Source organism: Vulpes vulpes, chromosome 4 (assembly GCF_048418805.1).
Source record: "Vulpes vulpes isolate BD-2025 chromosome 4, VulVul3, whole genome shotgun sequence".
In the NCBI taxonomy this organism is placed as follows: Eukaryota; Metazoa; Chordata; class Mammalia; order Carnivora; family Canidae; genus Vulpes; species Vulpes vulpes.
In genome coordinates this window covers 81,746,508-81,767,145 of record NC_132783.1, presented here as the reverse complement: position 1 = coordinate 81,767,145, position 20,638 = coordinate 81,746,508, and the positions used below count along the sequence as shown (strand labels likewise).

The following is a 20,638-nucleotide window of genomic DNA, read 5'->3' as shown; positions in this document are numbered from 1 at the left end:
CAGGTGACCTCCTAGTTGCTCAGAGAGGTTTCTGGCCAACACCCAGCAAGAAACAGAAGCTCTCCATCCTATGACTGCAAGGAATTGGATTCACTCTCTCTCTCTCTTTTTTAAATAACTTTTTATTTATTCATGAGACACAGAGAGAGTGAGGCAGAGACATAGGCAGAGGGAGAAGCAGGTTCCCCACAGGGAGCCCAATGTGGGACTTGATCCCAGGACCCCAGGATCACACCCTGAGCCAAAGGCAAACACTCAACCGCTGAGGCACCCAGGTGCCCCAAGGAATTGGATTTGCCAACAGACCAAGTAAGCCTGGAGATGATCCTTCTCCAACTGAGCCTCGGGTGAGACTGCAGCCCCAGCTAAGCCCTTGGGCCAAGGATTCCATCAAGCAGTGCCCAGACTCCTGGCCCACAGGCCCTATGAGATAATAAATGTGTTGTTTTAAGCCACTGAAGTTTGTAGTATCTTGTTATGCAGCAATGTGTTCCTAATGAACGAGGGCTTTGGATAGCTGAGTTTCCTACTATTCAGAGTTTTCTGAATCTTGCTGCCTTCTTGTTGTAGTTTAAATTTAGTTTCTTGATGAAAATAGGGATAGCTGACCGTGATCTTGCCAGACACAAAGACCAATATATCTGCCTGTGAGGACAACAAAGGTTATGCTTGTGGACATGGGTCCCCTTGGCCTTTCTGCATCAAATCCTTTGCTGAAATTAGGCTCATTTTTGCAAGTGGCATGTGTGATTCCAAGAAACAGGACTTAGCTTACATGGCACCCCACATCTGCTCACCTTGCCTGCCCCTTGGGCCGTCTGCCCTACTACTCAGTCCCACGATCATAAAGCCACTGCCACTGCTGCCCCCAGAGAAGGAGCCGACCGCTAAGGAGAAATACCTGTGCCTGTACACTGCCCGGCCTGCCCCTGAGAAGCACTGGTTCCTGTTCCCTGGGTGACCGTGGGAGGGGTCTGGGGACACTCTGAAGTAGGGTGGTGGGGGGAGGAGGGAGGAAGCCCTATGAGTTAGGCTTTGACCGAGAGGCAGGAAATGGGAAGGAGACAAGAGATAAACTTCTTGATTTTCTTTTCCCCAAACCGACTGGTCTAACATGTGGTGGCCTCGTGTGGCTTCTCTGGATTTATGCTGGGTGCCTAAGCAACCAGCTGTGTTTTGTTATCAGGCCATGTTTGCTCTTTCCCATCCCCGCCTCACTTCCCTTTTTCCTCACTCTTGCTTCCCTAGGACCGTGCACCCTGAGATGGCATTCACACAAGATAGGTGGCCTCGGGCTCCTTCCTGGAAGGCCCTACCTTCCATCCTGGATTATGCCCTTTGCAGACCTGCAGCTGGCATTTCCTTCCTGGGTTCATCTCGTTCACCCGCAAGGGATGTTGGGGCCACTGTCTCCTATTTTACTCCAGGAAATGTAAAGGCCTTTGAATATTGGTTCAAACACATAATAGTCCTGCCTCCTCCAAAGGAATCTGTCCTCTCCATCCCACAGGGTGATCTTTTTTTTTTTTTTTAATTTTTATTTATTTATGATAGTCACAGAGAGAGAGAGAGAGAGAGAGAGAGAGAGAGAGAAGCAGAGACACAGGCAGAGGGAGAAGCAGGCTCCATGCACCGGGAGCCCGACGTGGGATTCGATCCCGGGTCTCCAGGATCGCGCCCTGGGCCAAAGGCAGGCGCCAAACCGCTGCGCCACCCAGGGATCCCCCCACAGGGTGATCTTATGTCATGCGATGTTTGGGGATAATTCACGACATAGTTCACCCACACTTGGGGCTGATTCCTAGGAGCAACCTCAAAAGTCTCTGTTGTTATTTATCACACCAGGTGCCCTACCACATGATCGATGAACGTGGCTTCCACCTCCAGAGGTGAACCCAAAGACTGCAAAGCCAGCGCCAGCCACGTAGGAGTGGAGGGATGAGGAGAGCGCCGGGGCAGTGGCACTGAGCCACCTCGAGTGACAGCAGAGGCTGGGCTTTGCACACCCAGAGTGAACACCAATCCTGAAACTATGATATGAAGGAAGCCTCACACAGTTGTGCAACATAGAAGCCCTGTGTATACAGTCCATGGAAAACCAAGTCTTGCTTGTATGTGTAACGGGGGTCGGTTTAGGCCTCATGTTCTTACAGATAAGAGACTGCGTGATTCAGCAAGAATGTAGGGCCACAACATGACTGGGAGCAGCAGGGCAGGACATCACGAGATGATGGAGCCTCCCTGAGCAGGGTTCTCTGCCTCAGCAGTCGGGAGACCCTGAAGCTGGTAATCCCACGGCCCTTAGCCGGGCTGGAGGCCGCTGTCCCTCCAGTCAGCAACTCGTTCCTTTGTTCACTGAAGATGCAGCCGCCAGTGTGCTCTGCACTGTGCCGGTGGCTTGGTGTATGCTCTCTGGGAGCACATACTAGGCACAATCCTACAAAGATCCTACAGTTTGAGTACAGTGCACACAAGGTATGGTGGGGGTGAGGGGAGGAGGGGCCCAGGGGGCTTCCCGCAGGAGGTGCTCTTGGACTGCAGCCTGGGAGGCGGGGGGGGGGGGGGGGGGGGGGGGGTAGTTTGCCAGCTGCCTATGGAAGGTGGGGGTGGTGGGAGGGAGATAGCACTCTAAGAGGCAGGAACAGGGCAGCCCAGGTGGCTCAGCAGTTTAGTGCTGCCTGCAGCCCGGGGTGTGATCCTGGAGTGCCGGGATCGAGTGACCAGCCTGCTTCTCCCTCTGCCTATGTCTCTGCCTCTCTCTCTCTCTCTCCGTGTCTCACATGAATAAATAAATAAAGTCTTAAAAAAAAAAAAAAGAGGCAGGAACAGCATGTGCAAAGGCATGGATGCTTCTTTGCAAACTTGCCCCTTGGGCCCGAGTGCCTTTGTGACAGGGCCAAGTGCCCCTGAGGCCTTCCTCAGCATTGACAGAAATCTGTGGAGCTGTGACAAAACTGTGCTGTGCATAATGCCCAGACGTCCTGGGAGAGCTGGCCATGGAGCCACGGCACCCACCCTTCTCTTTTAGGGTGCTGATGGGAGACGGTGGCCGCGTCAGTCCCCTTATGAATTCACCATCCCAATGGCAGGTGAGGCCCAGCTGAGGACAAAGGATATATCTCATCTAAGCTCCCTGTACTCAACCATCTCCCTGCACGCTGCCATCGGCTGGGCCTTGGGCGAGGCTCAGCACACTGGCAGCGGGGACACCAAAGTCATCCTTGGCATGGGCAGGTAAGCCTCACAGAGCACCAGGTAACTGCCAGTGAACAAAACCGCTCATGCGTGGCCTGCACAGACCCCACAACCCCTCTGCTCTTAATGCAGCCTATAAGCGCAAGACCAAACTGGGTTTGCTCCCATTTCACAGATAAGGAGCCTAATCTGAGGCTAATAGAGGCACCTACCTGGCCAGTGCTGGTGGCAGATTTTCTGTTGGGGGGGTGGGAGTGGGAGGGTCATTTGGCTGCTCTAGGTGAGGTGGCCTGCCTCACAGATCCACAGGCCTGAACGCTGGCCCTGGGATTGCGACACGTCACCGGGACGCCCCAGAGGCCAGCGCTGGCAGCCCATGTGCCTTCCCAGCAGTAAGCAGGAATCAGCTTACAGAGTCTGAGGTTCCATCAGGTCGGCGTTCTCCCTCTGTCCCAGGCCTTAAACACGGGTGACCTGCCCAAGCCAGCAAGCAAACGACGGGGTCTCCTTTCTCTCCCCTCTGCAGTTAATTCTCTTCTCCTCCAACCCCACAGTCCATTCCCCAGGCCATTTCCACAGGGCTGTGGCTCTGAGCAGAGTTAAAAGGAAAAAGATTTAGAGAAGAGCCCCGGCTTCTGTCAGCCACCCGAAATGGATGGACACGGTCCGCTGATGAGCACAGAGCATGCTCCAGAGGCCATTAGAGTCTGGAAGAGCCAGGCAGGCTTCCAGCTTCTCCCCTGACCTGTGCCAACCCCAGCACAGCCCTGGCCCCCAGGCTGAGTGCAGTGGGGCTCAGAACCCCGACCCCAGGGTGCTGGGCGGGTATGGGGGAGCCGCTCTGGCCTGTTGTGCCCGAGATGAGAAACGCACGTTCATCTGTCACGCTCTGGCCGGGGCTTGCGAACACCAGCAAAGGGGAGAGCCGCTCTTCAAACAATTTAAAAACCCACCAGAGCCAGCTGGCCAGATGTGAGGCCCATTTTGCGAGGGGGAACGTTTCCCACCTCCGCCACGCTGAGAAGCTCTGTGCTAAGCATTTCTTCTGGAAGAATCTAATTCTGGGCTCAGAGGCCAGGTAAAGAGGTTTCTTCGGGCAGGGAGGCCCCGAAATGAGCCTGTTTATCTCTGGCAGGCCCTGGTTAAGCTGCTTCTCCCCGAATGCTATTTGGGCACTTTGAAATAAGTGCAGCAAATTAGTCACGAGCTGCGGCAGACTAACTTGGTGCCCGGCCACCGGCGGCTCAGAGGCCGCCTCGTGCAGCCCCCACCTCAAGAGCACGGCGGCAGAGGCAGCTGGCTCCTGCAGGGGCGAGAAAAAGAGATTCGGGCCCGGGGGTGGCAGCTCGAGGCAGCAAAGCGTTACCTGGATCACAGGGGCATGAAATTAGCAGCAGCAAGCTGGCTGGAGCCAAGAATAGTTTGCCGCTGCAAACTTGCTGTCTTTAGATAGCCCAGCTCTATGGCCTGGGATGTGGCAAGGAGGCGCCCTTGCCTTGGCATCGGCCAGGAAGTGAGCAGAAGGCAGGTATCCCCAAGGGATGCAGCGGGCATCCTGTCTGTGGGCTCCCCACGTTCAGGGCACAGGCCCAGGAAAGCCAACGGGGGCGTGCATGAGCTGGGAGGGCTAGCTGGGCAATGCCTGTTCCAGGGCCCACCCAGGTGAGGGACACAGGAGCCCAGGTCCACCAAGGTGTGATAGGTGGCCAGGGGCCCAAGGGGAGAGCAAAGCCAGGTCAGAACCAGACAGGTAGATGATAAAGATGCTGGCCAGATAGACCCAGCCACCTGGTGGGGCCCCCCATCAGACCTGTATCCACAGCTCTAGGCTCTAACATCACCACTGATGCTCGGTGGCCTTGTGGGCCATCTCCAGGCCCCAGCTCCCTGGGGCCACTATAAATCTTGCTCTTTAATGGCCCGGAGGCCCTTCTTAGCCCACAGTCCTTTTTTACATCTCCCTGGAATCCTGCCAAAAGATAAGCAGAGCTGCTGAGATTTTCTGGAATGAGCCTCCCTACTCTCCTCTGCCTCTGTGCAGAGTTCCTAGAGGACACCTTCTCTCCCCCACCTTCTACGACTTCTAGGAGACTTGCACCATGAATGCTCACCTTCCCTGTCTGCATTTTCTCTCTCTCCTTCACTGCTGGGCCTTCCTTCTTGCCTGGTTAATGGAAAAAAGCCTCTCTGACTTCATGGCTTCTAGCCACAAGGCCCCTCCTCCCCTTTGCCCCAAATTCCCTAGACAGGCAGCCTGTGCCCTCATTTCTAATGCCTTACCCCCTCCCAGGCTGCTCTGGGGAAGACTCTTTCAAAGGGGTCTCTTTGAAGCCCACCCATAAGCAGCCCACCTGACACTACATACCACCCCAGCTATAAGGGGCTGAAGAGTATTCCCCCAAATGTACGTCTCCCCAGAACCTCTGAATGTGACTTTATCTGGAGATAGGAGTCTTTGTGGACATAATTGGTTAAGATGATGTTCATACGGGATCAAGGTGAGTCCCAACTGCGAGGACTGGTGTCCTCATGGACAGGAGACAACACACAGATGGAGGCGGGGAGAGGGCCATGTGAACAAAGGCAAAGAGACCAGAAGTACACTGCCACGAGCCAAGACTGCTGGGAACCCCCAGAACCTGGAAGAGGCAAGCAAGCTTCTTCCTAGAGTCTTTGGGGCAGATGGACCCTGCTGGCCTCTTTGTTTGGAGCTTCTGGCCACCAGAACTGAGAGAATAAAATCCTTCCAGGTCTGGGTGCCTCCTCAGGTCACCCACACCCTCCCTCCCAGACTCTGGGACTCCCAGGCTGCCCCTCCTGCCCCTCCTCCTCCTCCCGCCACCTGTGCACTCTGCCACCAGAGACACCTCCTGAGCCCCACTCTGAGTTCCCTCAGTCCCTGTGCCACACTCCTGCCTTGGGAAGCTCACCTTTCCTGGCTTCCACAAGCCCTGTGCCTACATCTGTCCCTCCCTCCAGAATAATTTTCACTGCCTACCACTCATTCTCCCCAAGTGGCCCACAGAGCCCCAGGTGCAAGCTCCCCCATCAAAGGCCTTGAGAGCATCTTCAGGAGCACCCCACGCCACCTGTCCCTAGGCTCCAGGGTCTGCCCTTCTCAATGCTCCTGCTCCAAGTTTCTCTGCTTTCCTTCACCCTCTCCCCAGGTTAGTCACTTGCTGGTCCCCACATCCCTAGCCAAGGACAGTGGCTCATGCTCCCATCTCCGAGAACTCCCCTCCCTAGCTTCCCATCACTCAAGCTCCTCCTTGGGCCTGGCCACCCCCTGCCTCCCTGACTCCAAGCCATGCTCATGGGTCTGGTCCTTGGCTGCTTCCGCTGTTTATCTCCAGAGCCTTGGAGCTCAGCCCTCCTTCGGCTCCTCAATGCACTGTTTCCCCTTCCTTGACCCCACTGTTCCAGGACGCTCCAGTCTGGTTAAATGGTGGGGGGGGCATGTGAGGTGAGGGAAGCCAGGAGGGGAGACTATAGATGGTGTCAGATGGAGGGGAGGGGTAGCAGGCCGAGGAGGGGTGCTTGTCTCAGAAGGAACTGGGGAGCCATGGAGGAAGGCTTCTGAACAGCACTGGTATGCTCAGTGCTGGGCACAGTGGGGTGGCCTGGCCAGAGAGGGTAGAAGGATTGACGGGAAGCAGCAGGTGGCAGTGACTACGCATTGATCCGTCCATCTCTTTGCTCAAGGAACAGTAAAGGCAGCTGATGTGCTAAAGCCCGTTCACTTAACAGCAACAGCTAAACACCTTACAAGTGCCAACATGTGCTAGAGGCTGGGACCCCTCGGGGCTCTAGTGAGGGAGGTAGGAAAAGGAGTAAACACAAGTGAAGAAAAAAAAGACTGCAAGTTACAGTAAATGCGATGAAAAGAAAAACCAAGTAAGGAGCTCTACAGAGCCTAGTGGGGGGCCTGATGTTGGTGAGGGTGGTAAGAGGCCACCTCTTTTTTTTTTTTTTTTTTTTAAGAGGCCACCTCTTGAAGGAGCTGATGTTTAGACCTGAGGATAAGCTATGTGAGGGGTGAAGGGAAAAGCATTCTGGACAGAGGGAATAGCATATGGCTAGCCCCAAGGCAGGAGTGGGTGTGGTGTGTTTGAGCACCTGACAAAGCAGGCTGATCCTGGATTGAGGGAGTCAGGGAGAGAGTGGAGCGGCCAGGCTGGAGGCCAGGGGAGGCCAGGGAAGGCTGGGGCAAACAGGCTGGCGTGGGAGTTTGGATCTTATTCTAAATGCAATGGGGAGGCACTGCAGGATCCCTGGGCAGCTGAGAAACTTGGTCCAGGTGCACAGTCACTGAGCCCTCCCCGCGCTTTGCTGTTCTGAGTGCCTCTCATGTATTCGCCCCCTTGGTGCTTACAGCACCTCTGCCAGGGACAAGTCCTGTTACAAATAGGAAATGGCTCAGAGACATGAGGCACTTGTCCAGTCACACAGCTCCAGCTCTGTCTGCAGCACTTGTCCCTTTATCTGGTGCAGCAGATGGCCTCTCCACTTAATATATTAAAGAGACCACCTCTGTAGCCTGCATGGTGACTCTATTGGAGGGGACACCCTGGGGCCACAGAGAAGAGAACTGGAGGTGCTTGAGACATTTAGGGAGGTGGAATCAACAAAACCAGCTGACAGACTGAGCACGGGGTGGGAGGACAGAGCGAAACAAAGTGGTACCCCAAAGTTTCAGGCGTGACTGACTTGCTATAAGCAGGGTGTGCAGCTGACTGGGCGGTGGAGGGCGTCTGCTTCCGTGTAACCTGAATGTGCCAGTAAAACAACCTGACCAGGAAGGATCCCAAAGCCCTGAGTGTGGGGACCACGGTCCCAATCCTGGGAGGAGGATCCTCCTCCTGTTCCCTCTCCTCTCCAGGCCAGCACCAGACAGGGCTTCCACAAACACTTCTAGATTAATTCACCATTCTGCACATACTGATGGGGCTCAACAGATATTCTAGGCACATGGGATTCAGCCCAAGTTCCCGCTTTCACGGAACGGATGGTCTGGTCAGCGTGACGGTCGGCAAATACACACACACACAAATAAATATAAATAAATAAATGATGTGCCAGGCGGCGATCAGTGTTCCAAACAGAAATCCTGCAGGGAAGGTACCCCTATACTAGATCTTGGAACACCTGTGGGGAAGACCTGTGAGGGAGCGTCTAGTCCAGGCAGGGGTCAGCAATCGACTGCCCACCTGAGTCCCTCACCCCCAGCTCGCCCAGGGCCAAATCTGCCTGCCTCCATTTTTATAAATACTAGAAACTGGTTGGGCCCATTTGCTTATGGATTATCTGTGGTGCAGAGCAGGGTCTCTGCAAAAAGGGATCACGTGGCCCACAAAGCCTCAACTACACACCATCTGGCCATTTGCAGAAAAAAGTGTGCCAACCTCCACCTAGTCTCTTACATAAGGAAAGAGAGCCGTAAGTCACTCAGCAAATTTGAAACATGGTAAGAAACAGAACCAGCTCTCCTGAACCTCGGGTCCTTCTACCACTGGAGGTGAGTGTGGGACATGGAAATGTCACTTCTGCCAGCCCTTCTGCCTCCTTTGTCCACCAAGCCTCCCCCAGGCTCCCCGATAAGACAAGCTGGCCTTTGATTTGCATCTTTTCTGCAGGCTTGAACCTCAGCAAGCAGGGCAATGGCTCAGTAGCAGTTAGAGGGAGGGTGTCAGAGGACCAGGGAGCCCGTCAGTCCACAGGATCATGGCCTCTGAGGGCAGACAGCTGACTCAGAGCTCTGTCACTGCTAGGCTCAGCCCAAACTATGTCCTTCCTCTTCTGTAGCCTGACCACATGGCCAGGGTGAGGAGGAGCAGGAGGCCTTCTGCACCTCCAGACTGCTCCAGAGCATCAGTTTCTCCATCAGGAAACTGGGGAGGATAGTACCGAACTCACCAGGTTACCCTGCAGATAAAGATGGTAGGTCCAAAGGTGGGTAGGCATGGACTTCATGGCAGGGATGTGAAGTCAGCGGGTCATTGTCAGTCTTCCAAGAAGACTCCCCATCTACCCACACACCCTTCGCTGGCAGGGGCGGCTTCTGCGGCCCCCAGAGGTCTGACATCTTCGGTGTCCCAGGGCTGAGAGCAGGGGACAGGGCCAAGGTGTGTGGCATGTGGGTAAAGAGGAGGTGGTCTAGTGACTCTCCAAAGAAGGAAACCCGGGAGGCCCGCCCGGAAGAGGGAGCAGAGGGACTCCTGAGGAGACCTAGCCAGCACTTCCTTACCCAACATGCCTGCAGGGAGGCCGAAGCCACAGGCTCACAGGGTTGCTACAGTCCTCGGGTGTGTGTGTGTGTACACACAGAGGACCCCTAAGAGGCTGGCTAGGACTCCCCCCCCCCCCACCACAGACCTTCCCAGATGATGATCCCTGTAACGAAGGCACCCGGCAAAGACCAGGATCTGGCTCTGCTCTCTGGATACACTTGATGATCAATCACGTTAAGGAGACATTTGAGCACTTAAGGCCCAGGCCATGTTCTAATTTGTCGAGGAAATCGCCTCTGGATTCCAAGGACGAGTGCGGGAGGAAATAAAATCGAAGGCAGAGGGGGTGGGGTGGGGAGCGATCGATAACCCAGGGGGGCCAGGGAGCAAGGCACGGGTAGGGAGCGGAGGCCGTGAGCACGCACAGAGAAAATAAAAAGAGAATTTGAGAAGTCCAGGCCACCGAAGGCGTGACTGACAGTGTTTTAAGTCGGGCTTTTTCTCTCCCTCTGCAGGATGCAGCAAAAGCTAAAAACAGAAGAAAAAGCCATCACAGGTATATTTATTGGGAATAGCATACTGGCTGGGTCTGCAGTTAGAATCAGAGGGTGGACAAGGGAATAAAAAAAAAATGACTTACTTTTGGTTCTAATTTTTAAAAATGGTTTAGAGCAGCCATCCTGCTAGCCCAAGTCACTGGGCAGCTGCGGGGAGGGACCTGCCCTCTCTGCCCGGCGGCCGCTCACTCATGCCCTGTGCGCGAAGCCTGGGGCCCCGTTCCCTCCTGCCTCACCCCCAGACTGTCTCGGCTGTCTCCCCTTCTGGGATGACAGGGCTCAGACCAAATCCTGCCTTGATAAACGTTTGTGGGGGCGGGGGGGGGGAGTTTTAGCACCCTTCTTTGGAATTCTGCTCTTCAAGAGAAGATTGCCAAATGAAGTCCACAGAGCATTTCTTCCATTTGGAGGGATGAAGTTGCACTAGGACTGGCCTGCGGGAGCATCATGATCCACCTACACCCAGAATGGTGCAAGCTTCAGTGGCTTGCATGTGGCATGGAGAAGTGGTTCCCCAATACATCAGGAGCACCTAGTGACAGCAGCCCAGGCCCACCCCAGGGAGGAGGAGCCAGGGTGATGGGATATGGGAATCTGGGCATTTATTTGCCAAGTGTTCTGGGAAACACGATGCAGATTCCAATACCTCTGGGTCACAGCCCCACTCTCACCTTCCTAGCTCCGTGCCATTAGCAGGTTCCTTAGCGCTTCCACCTTTCCTCCCTGTCAAATGAGGCAAAAATGCATCCTCACGGCCGGCTGGCAGCAAATTGGTAGAACAGGGTCTTGTCTTTTCTTTTCTTTCTTTTTTCTTTCTTTCTTTCTTTCTTCTTTCTTTTCTTTCTTTTCTTTTCTTTCTTTCTTTCTTTTTTTTTTCCTTCTTTCCTTCCTTCCTTCCTTCCTTCCTGATTTGGTTTATTTACCCATGAGACACAGCGAGAAAGAGGCAGAGACATAGGCAGAGGGAGAAGCAGGCTCCTCATGGGGAGCCCGACGTGGGACTTGATCCTGAGATTCCAGGATCACGCCCTGGGCTGAAGGCAGATGCTCAACCGCTGAGCTACCCAGGTGTCCCGAGCAGAGTTTTTCGAATGACAGGTTGCCACCCACTAAGGAATATGAAATCCATCTAATGGGTCACAACTCTAGTTGTTTCCTTTTATCTTGGCTGCCTTCTCTCCTATAGGTAAGGATGACTCCTCTGCATTCTCTCCTGCCCTACCCCACCCCATACCCGGCAGCCTCAGGGACCTCACTTGCCTTGCTTTCTTGTTTCTCACACCCCCTCTCTACTGAGACACCCGGATGAGCACCCACACACTGGCTGCTATTTCTCCTGAATAACAACTAAAACCAAACCAGAAAATCTATACCCTTTCTGATCACCCTTCCCCGGAACTCCTGTCTGGCTCCTCTAGAGTAAGAGTTTGGAAGCTGCCTCAGTGTCCCTCTCCTATCCTCCAGCTAGGCTAGCAACCTCTGCACATGGTGAGGGCCTCCCCCCTCACCCAGTGACATCCCAAGCACTCTGCAGATGCTGCTGGGGTCCGGAGAGGAGCTCTGACAACTCGCCCTGGAGGAAGTTCTCCCAAAGAACTCTTGTCATGTAGCCTCAGTCTACAGGGCGAGTGCTCTGGTGGGGGGCAGAGAATAGCTCCTTATGACCCCTATGTGGTAACCTCTCCCCTGGATCATGTGGCTGCATGTTGGCCTCACCTGGAGAACTTACACATGCTTGTGCCCTTGCCCCTCCTTCAGTTGCACCAGAACTAGGTGGTTGGGGTAGGTGGGTGGGCTTTAAAAGCTCCCCAGGGGATTCTAGTCTATCCGACCAGGGTAGGTGGAGAGGCCGGAGGGCATGCTGGTCGGCAGAACAGGCTCTGCTCATCTCCAGACTGCTCCAGAGCCTCAGTTTCTCCATCAGGAAACTGGGGAGGACAGTACCGAACTCACCATGTTACCCTGCAGACAAAGATGGTAGGTCCAAAGGTAGGTAGGCATGGACTTATGGCAGGGACGTAAAGTCAGCGGGTCATTGCCAAGACCTCTGATAATCTGTCTTCCAGTTTCCTCTTCTTCAAACTAGGTCATCCTGGTTCCTTTTAACCCTACCTCTCTGAATTGGGGTGTCTGCCCTTGTTTGTAAGGATGGCTTCCAAGGCATGCCTCCTCCTTTTTTGGAGGGTACTGAGGGATTGGGCCGGGACTAGGTGTTATAATGAGGGGATGTCCTTGGATGCCCCTGTGAACCAGGCCAGCCCAGGTCCCTTGCCTACAGCAGAAATCTCACTTCATGTCTATGCTAACCCACATGAAAGAATTGCTTTGGTGGTGGCTACTATGACCCCCAGATCTTCTTCTGCACCTTTGCAGACCCATGCCCTCCCTATTTTGGACTGGGGTGATGGGGCTTTCTTCCCCAGCCATACAGTCACTAATGCAACAAATGTTTAGTGTTGCCATTATATGCTGGGCACTGTGCCAGCTGTGCTGAGGGCACAGGGATGTGTATGTAAGAGGGCTGCATGCCCTACCTCAGAGAGCTCAGAGTTTAGTGGTGGAGGCATGCCCGTCTGTGAACTGGGTACTCTCATCATGGATAATAACACTCCCACTTCATGGACCAATTTTGCAATCATCTGTCCATCTAAAGTCTCTGTGACATTCTCTACAGCCCTCGTTCACTATGTGACTTGAGGCAGCTTACTGAACCTCTCTGAGCCTGGCTTTTTGTCTAAGCCAACAGTTAAAGAGAGGCGAGTTTAACACCCCCGCCAGCACAGCAGGCCCAGAGTCGGGCTTGGAAGACGGCGGCCGCCACGGCACCCCATGGCCCCACCTTTTTAGAGCAATTCTTCCCTGCTCATGCTCTAGTTTTCTGGGCTCTGAGCCCAAAGGCCTGTGGTGGATTTATTCACTGTTCTTATTCCAGGGACTAGAGACAAGGGGGCAGGTGAGCACAGGACACCTTCTAAACCATCCCCAAAGCTGTCCTGGGTAGAAGGGGAGAAGCCTGGGATGGGAAGTGACCTTGAAAGTCACATCAACAGGAGGGGAGGGGGGGTCTGTACCAACATTTCCACTCAGCCCAACCCCCCAGCCAACAGTATCAGTCCCTGGGAAATAATAAAAGGAAAGTACAGGAAAAAACCAGCATCTAGACCCACAGCTAATTGAGTTGCAGGTGGTGGCTAGAGACAGACGCACTTGACTCCTCCCCCTCCTTTCCCCAAAGTGGCCCTTAGGGGACAGAGCAGACCAGCCACCTCTTGCAGGGAAATCAAGAAGAGAGTGGGAAAGAACTGGGGAGGTGGGTGGCAGGCATGAGGAATTAGGCAAAGAAAAATGGCCTGCAAAATGCAGAAACACCTCAGCATGCTTGCTTCCCAGACCCGGCCCATGAATCGAGGGGTGACAGGTCTCTCATCTCTGATGCCAAGAGCCAGGAGCTCCGGGCAGCCGCAGGTACTACATCTGCACCTGCCAGCACTTGGAAAGAGGCAATAAAGCATCGTAGCAGGGCCTGGAATGCTAAGTGCCTGCAGCTGGGAAGGGGCCTGCCTTGCAGCGAGAGCAGTTCACTGCAGACGTCCGCCGTGTGAGGCCCCACTCCCGGGCACCGGCCGGGGCTTCCTCTCCTGGCCTGAGCAGCCTGCTCCTGGAGGCCGAGGAGATGGACAGAGGAGGGGACAGGCCAGATGCACACTCGGCCCAGCCCTGGGGGCTGCCCTGGCCGGGTGCTGGGCCAGCAGGGATCTTCTGGACGAAGCCCAAGCGGGCTGGGTAATTTACTGAGGCTGGCAGAAGCTGGGATGCTTGAGTCACTGGTATATAAAAGTGGATCATAAAGCACCCCAGCTAAGCCAGACGTCTGGAAATACACCAGGGCCACATGCAGCTTGGAAGTGTGGGCCCCATCCCCCAAGTGATAATAATGATAATAATGTTTGTACAGCACTTACAGTGGCAGTGCCAGAGCCTGTTCTCAGGGCTTTGTGTGCATATTAATTTACTTAATCCTCGAAGCAGCCCTAAGAAGCTGGTGGTAGTAGCATCCTTCTGTTCTATACCAGGAAAACAGGGCAGCACAGGCCGGAGAGCTAGGCACCAGCCAAAGCAGGATTTGAGCCCATGCGGTCTGCTTCCAGAAGCCATGTTCCAGCTCGTGTCTGTCCTACTCTGCTGGGCTCATCAGTCACCTTGAGGGGAGGGGGGGTAGTACGTGGTAGCCTGCAGCTCCTGACTCAGCTGGTCTGGGGTGGGGCCCGCATCATTAATAAGCTCCCAGGTGACGCCGGGTCCAGGGACCGGACCTTGAATAGGAGGCTCCAAACTCCTAGACCACCCTCCTAAGTATGACACCTCTTGGCTGTGGAAATGGCTTTATGCCACAGTGCTCTGGCCCTGGGGGCATGTACGAATCCCCAACGCAAACAGGTCTTGGCAGGGCATCAGAATCAAGGGGCTGGGGCCAGGGGAGGGGGCGTGAGGTCCTAGAATACCCACATCCCCTCCTCACTTTAGCTTCATTCAATCAGAATCTCTGCAGTGGGGCTCAGATACAGATTAAAAACAAACAAACAAACAAACAAAAAAACAAAAAAACACAACTCCCTGTGCGATTTCAGTGTGTAGCCGTCGTGTATAGTCCCTGAGACAGACAACAGGGCTGCTCCAGTCAGTGTGTCAGGTTTATCCCTACAACACTGGGGAAGGGTCTTTGGGGTTAGGTCAGGGATTTCAGACAAGGGGTGGTAAGGCACTGCCTGGGCCAGTTGAGGGGTATGGCTTGGGTCTGCTAGGGTTCTGTCTTCTTGTCCCCTGGAGGGGAGGGGCATGCTTTCAGAGATGCCCACACTTTCCCCATCCATGAGCGGACACCAGCCTACTTCAGCTGCGGACACTGAGGGTCCTGATAAAGATCAACCAAACCCCTGAGCCCTCTTCTTCACCAGGCCCTGATCTTGGCCTCCATCCTGTCTTCCACCTGCCCAGCCCAGTCCTAGCAAGAATCCTGCTAAGTCAAGTTATCGAGAAGCCCTACCGCTACCCTCGTGATCTCCGACCACCCTCGCTCTCTGAGCAAGTTCCTCATCCCCCAGCCCCAGTGTGCGTGCCCTTGGCCTGCCTTCAGGCAAGAAACCCCCCTACCCTTGATGGTTTCTCTTTCTTCCATCCACTGAGCTCTCACCCTGCTCCGTGGCTATAAATCCCCATGTGTCCTTGAAGTATCTGGAATTGAGCCCCATCTTGCTTCCTTACTGCAACAGACTAAAGCCTGCCTTACGGTTTAACAAGTAGCAGAAGGATGTTCTTCCTTAAGGCTGCCCCCTTCCCCCCAGAAGGAAAAGTCATGCCCCGGAGTGAGCAGCCCCGGTGGCGGGAGGGGGCTTGGTGCCTTGGTGCCACGGCCAACCAAACACAATGCCACTCCTCAGGTTGGCATTTGAGGCCCGAGCAATGACTTCAGGGCCCAGGGAATGATCTCATGCCTTATTCCTCTCTTCCGTGTACCCCACATGCAGGAAAAACCCAGTGCTTCACTGCCCCGCACACCCCTGAATGTCCTGCCATCCTGCCTCTGCTCAGGCTTTTCCTCCCACCTGGAAGTTCCTCTCCCTATAGTCCACCTCTAGCCACCACCCTGGCCCCCAGTCTTCATTCCTCCCCCCTGCTGCCCCATCTTCCCCAACTGTACAACCTCCCATTTAGCTGTTCACGCAGTTCTCTGGGATCACGACCACATCTAAAGGCTACATTGTGCAGCCTCCTTTGCAGCTCCTGCGGTCACGTGACTGAGTTCTGCCCAATGCCTGGTAAGCAGACGTCATGTGTGTTACTTCTAGGAATGTTCTTATGCCTCTCCTTCTCCCCTTGCTGTGATGGTTGGAGCTCCAACAGCCATCTTGGACTGTGACGTGATCTTGAACATGGAAGCTACACATGGCGGAGCAACAAGGTTCCTGACCACATGGAACATTGTACCAGCATTAAGCTGGCTCCTCCAGACTTGAACATGAGAGAAAAATTAACTTCCATCTTGTTTTACCACTGGTTTTTGGAATTTTCTGTAACAGCTGAAGTTATTGCTATTAGAGCCACCTTTTCAAATCCCTGGAGTCATGAGCTCTGGATTTTCGGGTTCACCATATGACAGGGCCCAGAATCACCATTTGCATCTTCTGCCCAAGTTAATAGTAAGCACGCTGAAGGCTGCAATCCTGCTTTACCCACTTCCATCTTCCCCGCCACATGAAGCATGAGGCTTCATCACACACCACACAAAGCACATCTCAGGACTGAGGTCTTTCTACTGTGCTCCAAGACAACACACTGATTTGCATCCATATTCTCAGCATGGTGCCTCCCGGAATGGTACACGCAAGTACAGTTGCCCTTCACCCTGTCTAGGCCGCTTGCTCCCACCACCCTCTCCCACTCCCGGGGTCCCCGGCTCCCAGGACGAACAGGCCCTTACCAGGATGTCTGAACTTGTGGGTTCCTCTCCTGCAGCTGGGTTGGAGCAGTTGCTGAATTTGAATACCCAGTACTCCTTGGCAGTGATAAAGAAGTTCCATGGCAGGAGGCTGCCAATGCCCAAGCTGAAGAAGATGATGTAGGCACCATTGAAGCGGTCCTTGGGTCTCTGCAGGCTAGGCGGTGGGCGGTCCAGCAGCTTCTCGAGCAGTGCTTCCTGGTCAGCTCGGAGAGAGCTGCTTGCAGGTCTGTAGGTGGAATTTGAACTGTGACGGTAGTCATCCTCTGAGGCCATGGCCACTCCTGCAGCAGAGAGGAACACAGGCAGGGCAGGTGGTCAGAAGCTTAGGCTGGGCACGGCTAGGGACTCACCCATCCTACAAAGCTGACTGTGCCCTCATCCTGGGTCATTAAAGCATGGTTAGAGAGCTTCAGGTTTAAGGATTAGGGAGAAAGACAAGATACCAACTGTAAGTGACCAAAGGATCACCCCTGTCCCTGTGGAGGGCAACACAGGTTGCAAACGAGTTGTGGGCTGGCCAGGTATAAGGCAATGTGGCACAGTGGGACCTACAGCAATGGATCCAAAAGGGTAAACCTGATCTCACGGCATTCAAATTTCTGTGTAGTCATAAAAAACGGAATTAGGATCCTTGATTGGCAAAGAATGTTCTCCAAACTCTTTTCAACTTTACATGAGAAAAAGTAAGAAGCAGGCAAGTGCGCAGAACATGTTACTATTTGCACAAAGAAGCAGGACAGGGCTGGGTTGGGTGGGGAAAATACCCTCTGAAAGGACACACAAGATATTTCAGAGTGGTTGCCCCTGGGGCAAGAGGCTGGGTTCCATGGGGAGGGAGGGGTCTTCACTGCCTACTCTTTGTGCCTTTTGAATTCTGAACTATGTGAAGGTATTATGTGTTCAGAAATAAAATCATAAATAAAAATAAAGGCATTCAAATCAAACAACAAAAACAACACCATGGTGTCTAGAGCCGCCTTCAGAAGCCAGTTTGAGAGATCTAATAGTCCACTCCCTCATTTAATTTCTGGGAAACAAAGGTCCAAAGAGCAGAAGGCCGCAAGCCTGGGTCTGCAGCTCCTGTCGGGGTCCCCACCTCAGTCCCTCACATCCCACCAGGAGACAGCCACTCCCAATCTATGACAGCACCTAAAACTATCTGAAATTTCTGGGTTGCTAGGAACTACTGCCTACATGACCTTGGGCAAGTCACCATGCTCCTGAGCCTTGATTTCCCCATCTGTAAACCTAGGGAGGCCTTTTTACAATGATGATGTAACTGCAACTGGCTGGCAGTGCCTGGCCCGTGGTAGCAGCGGCTGCACGAACGTCAGCATCTTCCCCGCCATCCTGGGCTTGTCACCTGGCTGGCTGGCTGCTGAATTTGGCTGCAAAGTAGCATGCCTCCTTCCATGCTCTATATATCACCTAGGACATGGCAGCGCCTTGATAAATGGGCAGGACTTCTGCAGAGCTGAGGATGGGACACTGGAGTCTCTCCTGCTCCCCCCCCCCCGCCCCCCTCCCCCAATACATCAAGAAATCAACGTGGCTCAGCTCCCATAGGAGGCTGAGCCTTAACTCACAGCATCAAGCCAGGCAGAGCCGGACTCCTTTTCCCTGGGGAGATGGGAACACCCTGTCACACAGGCACAGAGCCCTGGAGAGCCTGGCGACATTCCTTGGAATTAAGCAGGACAAGAATTAGTGCCTCCTTTTCTTCAGAGGCAAAGAATGAAGCCTTGAAGGCACCTGATTTGCCCCACATTCAAACAGTAAGAATTCCCAATAGCTAAAATGAAACCCAGTGCTCACGCAACGCCAAGGTCTGCGCCTCACACTTGAGCCTGACAACCACATCACATGATAGGGAGTACTCTAAGACTCATTTCACAGGTGAAGAGTGAGGCTCAGAAAGGTTCAGTCATTTGACCAAGGTCACACAGCTACCGAATGGTAAGGACGAGGTGACACAGCCAAGCAGTCTGAGGCCCACGCAGGAGAGGTGGCTGGCTGGCAATGTGAACCCATGTCCACTGGCTCCAAGTACAGACCTCCTTCTAGAAGGCATCACAGACAATGAGCTATGAGCACAGGGGAAGAGGATGCAGAGCAACCCTCACCAACGTTTGCTGAATGAACGGACTCTGGGTGGTCAGGATAGTCTCTCCTATGGGGGCAGCATGTACCCTGGAGTGGGCAGGCAAGAAGCTGCCAGACGCCCAAGCATCCAAGCCGGATGCACCTTCCCTGGCTGAGCAAGAGCCCTTTCCTAGCCCTGTTCCAGGGGAAGCCCAGCACTAACAAACTAACCAGTGTGGGCATACAGGCAACATGCCTGTGCAGGTGCGTGCGTGCACACAGACACACACACAATTTCTCAATTAGTGTTTAAAAATGTAAAAATTATGATCCATGTAGGACAAGAGACAAAGGACCAGTGGTTCTTTCCAGACGCTCCAGCTACTGGGGTGGGTGCAGGGGCCCGCGGCGCGGTCACTCTGGCCCACTCTCATCTCCAAGTATCTATTTGTCCAGGACCATTCAGCCTTGACTGAGCTTCTGAAGAAGGAGCCAGAAATTTTCTCTGACCTGGGTCACAGGCCAGGGCATTGGAGTGAGCAAAGTCTTATTACTCTTTATAAAAGCTGGCTGCTGGCTTTTGGATTAAAAAGAAAGAAAGCAAGCAAGCTAAGGAAGAGGCCTGGTGTCGGCACCGGCTGGCTGTGGCCCACTGTATACTCCTCTGTCACCTGCAGGACTTGGCCAGGCTGGGCTCTGCTCCCTTCCTGGGTGACTGGGGGGAAGGGGCAGCGCCTGCGGAAAGAAGCAGAAATGTGGGGTACCAGGGCTGCTGCAGACCCCCATCTGGAGCTGGGGGCTGGTTCCAGGAGGTTTCTGACTCTGGCTAAGTCCATCTCCGCACTGTGCCTCCATTTCCTCATCTGTGAAATGGGGGTAGGGGAGCTGGTGATGCTAACCTGTGGGAAAGCGCTGCTGGGGACACAGGGTACCACCCAGACAGAACGGGCTCTGGGGTTGTGGGCACCCCCTGCCTCAGACTGCCGCAGTCCGAACTAAGAGTCACCAGCTTCTGGGTACTTTGGGCTGACTCCCGGTACCCAGGCCCCCCACGACCCCGCGGTCAGGTCCCGCGCCAGGAAATCCATGAGGAGGGGCAGGAGGAGGGGAGAATCAGGGGCAGAAAGTGCAGAGCGACCCAGAAGGGGGAAGACTGGGGGGGGCGGGAGGAAGAGGGGGGGCGACGGGGAGGGACTGCGCCAGAGGCTCCGCCGTCCAGGGGCTGGGATGCCCGGGGAGAGCGCCCGGGTGTGGGGGGGCGCCCCGGGGGCGAGGGGGGAGGGTGCCCCGGGGGCGGGGGGGGCGCCGAGGCGCGCGAGCCCGGGGCGCGGCCGGAGCCTGAAGAGCGGCCGGGTCATGCCCGCACTTACTGTAGCCGCCGCCGCCGCCGCCGCCGCCCCGGCCGCCAGGCCACCGCGAGTTGGGGCTCCGAGGGGCAGCAGGCCGAGCTCCGCCTCCCGGCCCCGCCCCGGGCCGCCGCCGCCCGCGCTTCCCGGTTCGCACGCCCTTCCCCGGCCGAGCCCCGCGCGCACGCGCCCCCGCCCTCGGCCCCGCCCCCGCCCCCCCGCGCACGCGCCCCGCCCTCGGCCCCGCCCCGGCCCCCCGCCCCCGCCCCCGCGCACGCGCCCCGCCCTCGGCCCCGCCCCGGCCCCCCGCCCCCGCGCGCACGCGCCCCGCCCTCGGCCCCGCCCCTGCCTCGGCCCCGCCCTCAGCCCCTCCCCGGCCCCCGCCCCCAGCCCGGCCAGGCGCCTCCGGCCCCGCGTGCACGCGCCCCGCCCCCGCGTGCACGTGCCCCGCCCCCGGGCCCGCCCCGCCCCGCCCCCGGCCCCGCCCCGGCCCCCCCGCGCTCACGCGCCCCGCCCCGGGCCCGCCCCGCCCCGCCCTCGGCCCCGCCCCCGGCCCCGCCCTCAGCCACCCAGCCCTGCGCGCAGTTTCGGGGCTCCCCTGGGCGGGGCCAGCGTCGGGAGGCCTTTCCTTGTCACCGCCTTCCGGAGGCTCACTGGCTGGGGCAGAGGGGGCGCTGGGCCCGGGGCGCCCCGGGTCCTCAGGACCATCCCGCCAGGCCCCCCACCCGCCCC

At 55.6% G+C, this 20,638-nt stretch overlaps 1 protein-coding gene across 2 annotated transcripts in view; it reads right to left on the bottom strand.

Moving 5' to 3' along the window:
* SLC29A3 (solute carrier family 29 member 3) overlaps positions 1-20,041 on the bottom strand; it is a 40,895-nt gene extending 20,854 nt beyond the window's left edge. The window contains exons 1-2 of one of the 2 annotated variants that reach the window (XM_072756238.1): positions 19,931-20,041; positions 16,458-16,759 (exon numbers count right to left, since the gene is read on the bottom strand). In XM_072756238.1, the coding sequence (XP_072612339.1) occupies positions 16,458-16,751 (294 nt within the window). In that variant the 5' untranslated portion in view covers positions 16,752-16,759; positions 19,931-20,041. Of the gene's footprint in view, positions 1-16,457; positions 16,760-18,064; positions 18,160-19,930 lie in introns of those variants that run through there. The other variant, XM_026004026.2, reaches the window with a different exon arrangement.
* Positions 20,042-20,638: the final 597 nt, after the last annotated feature.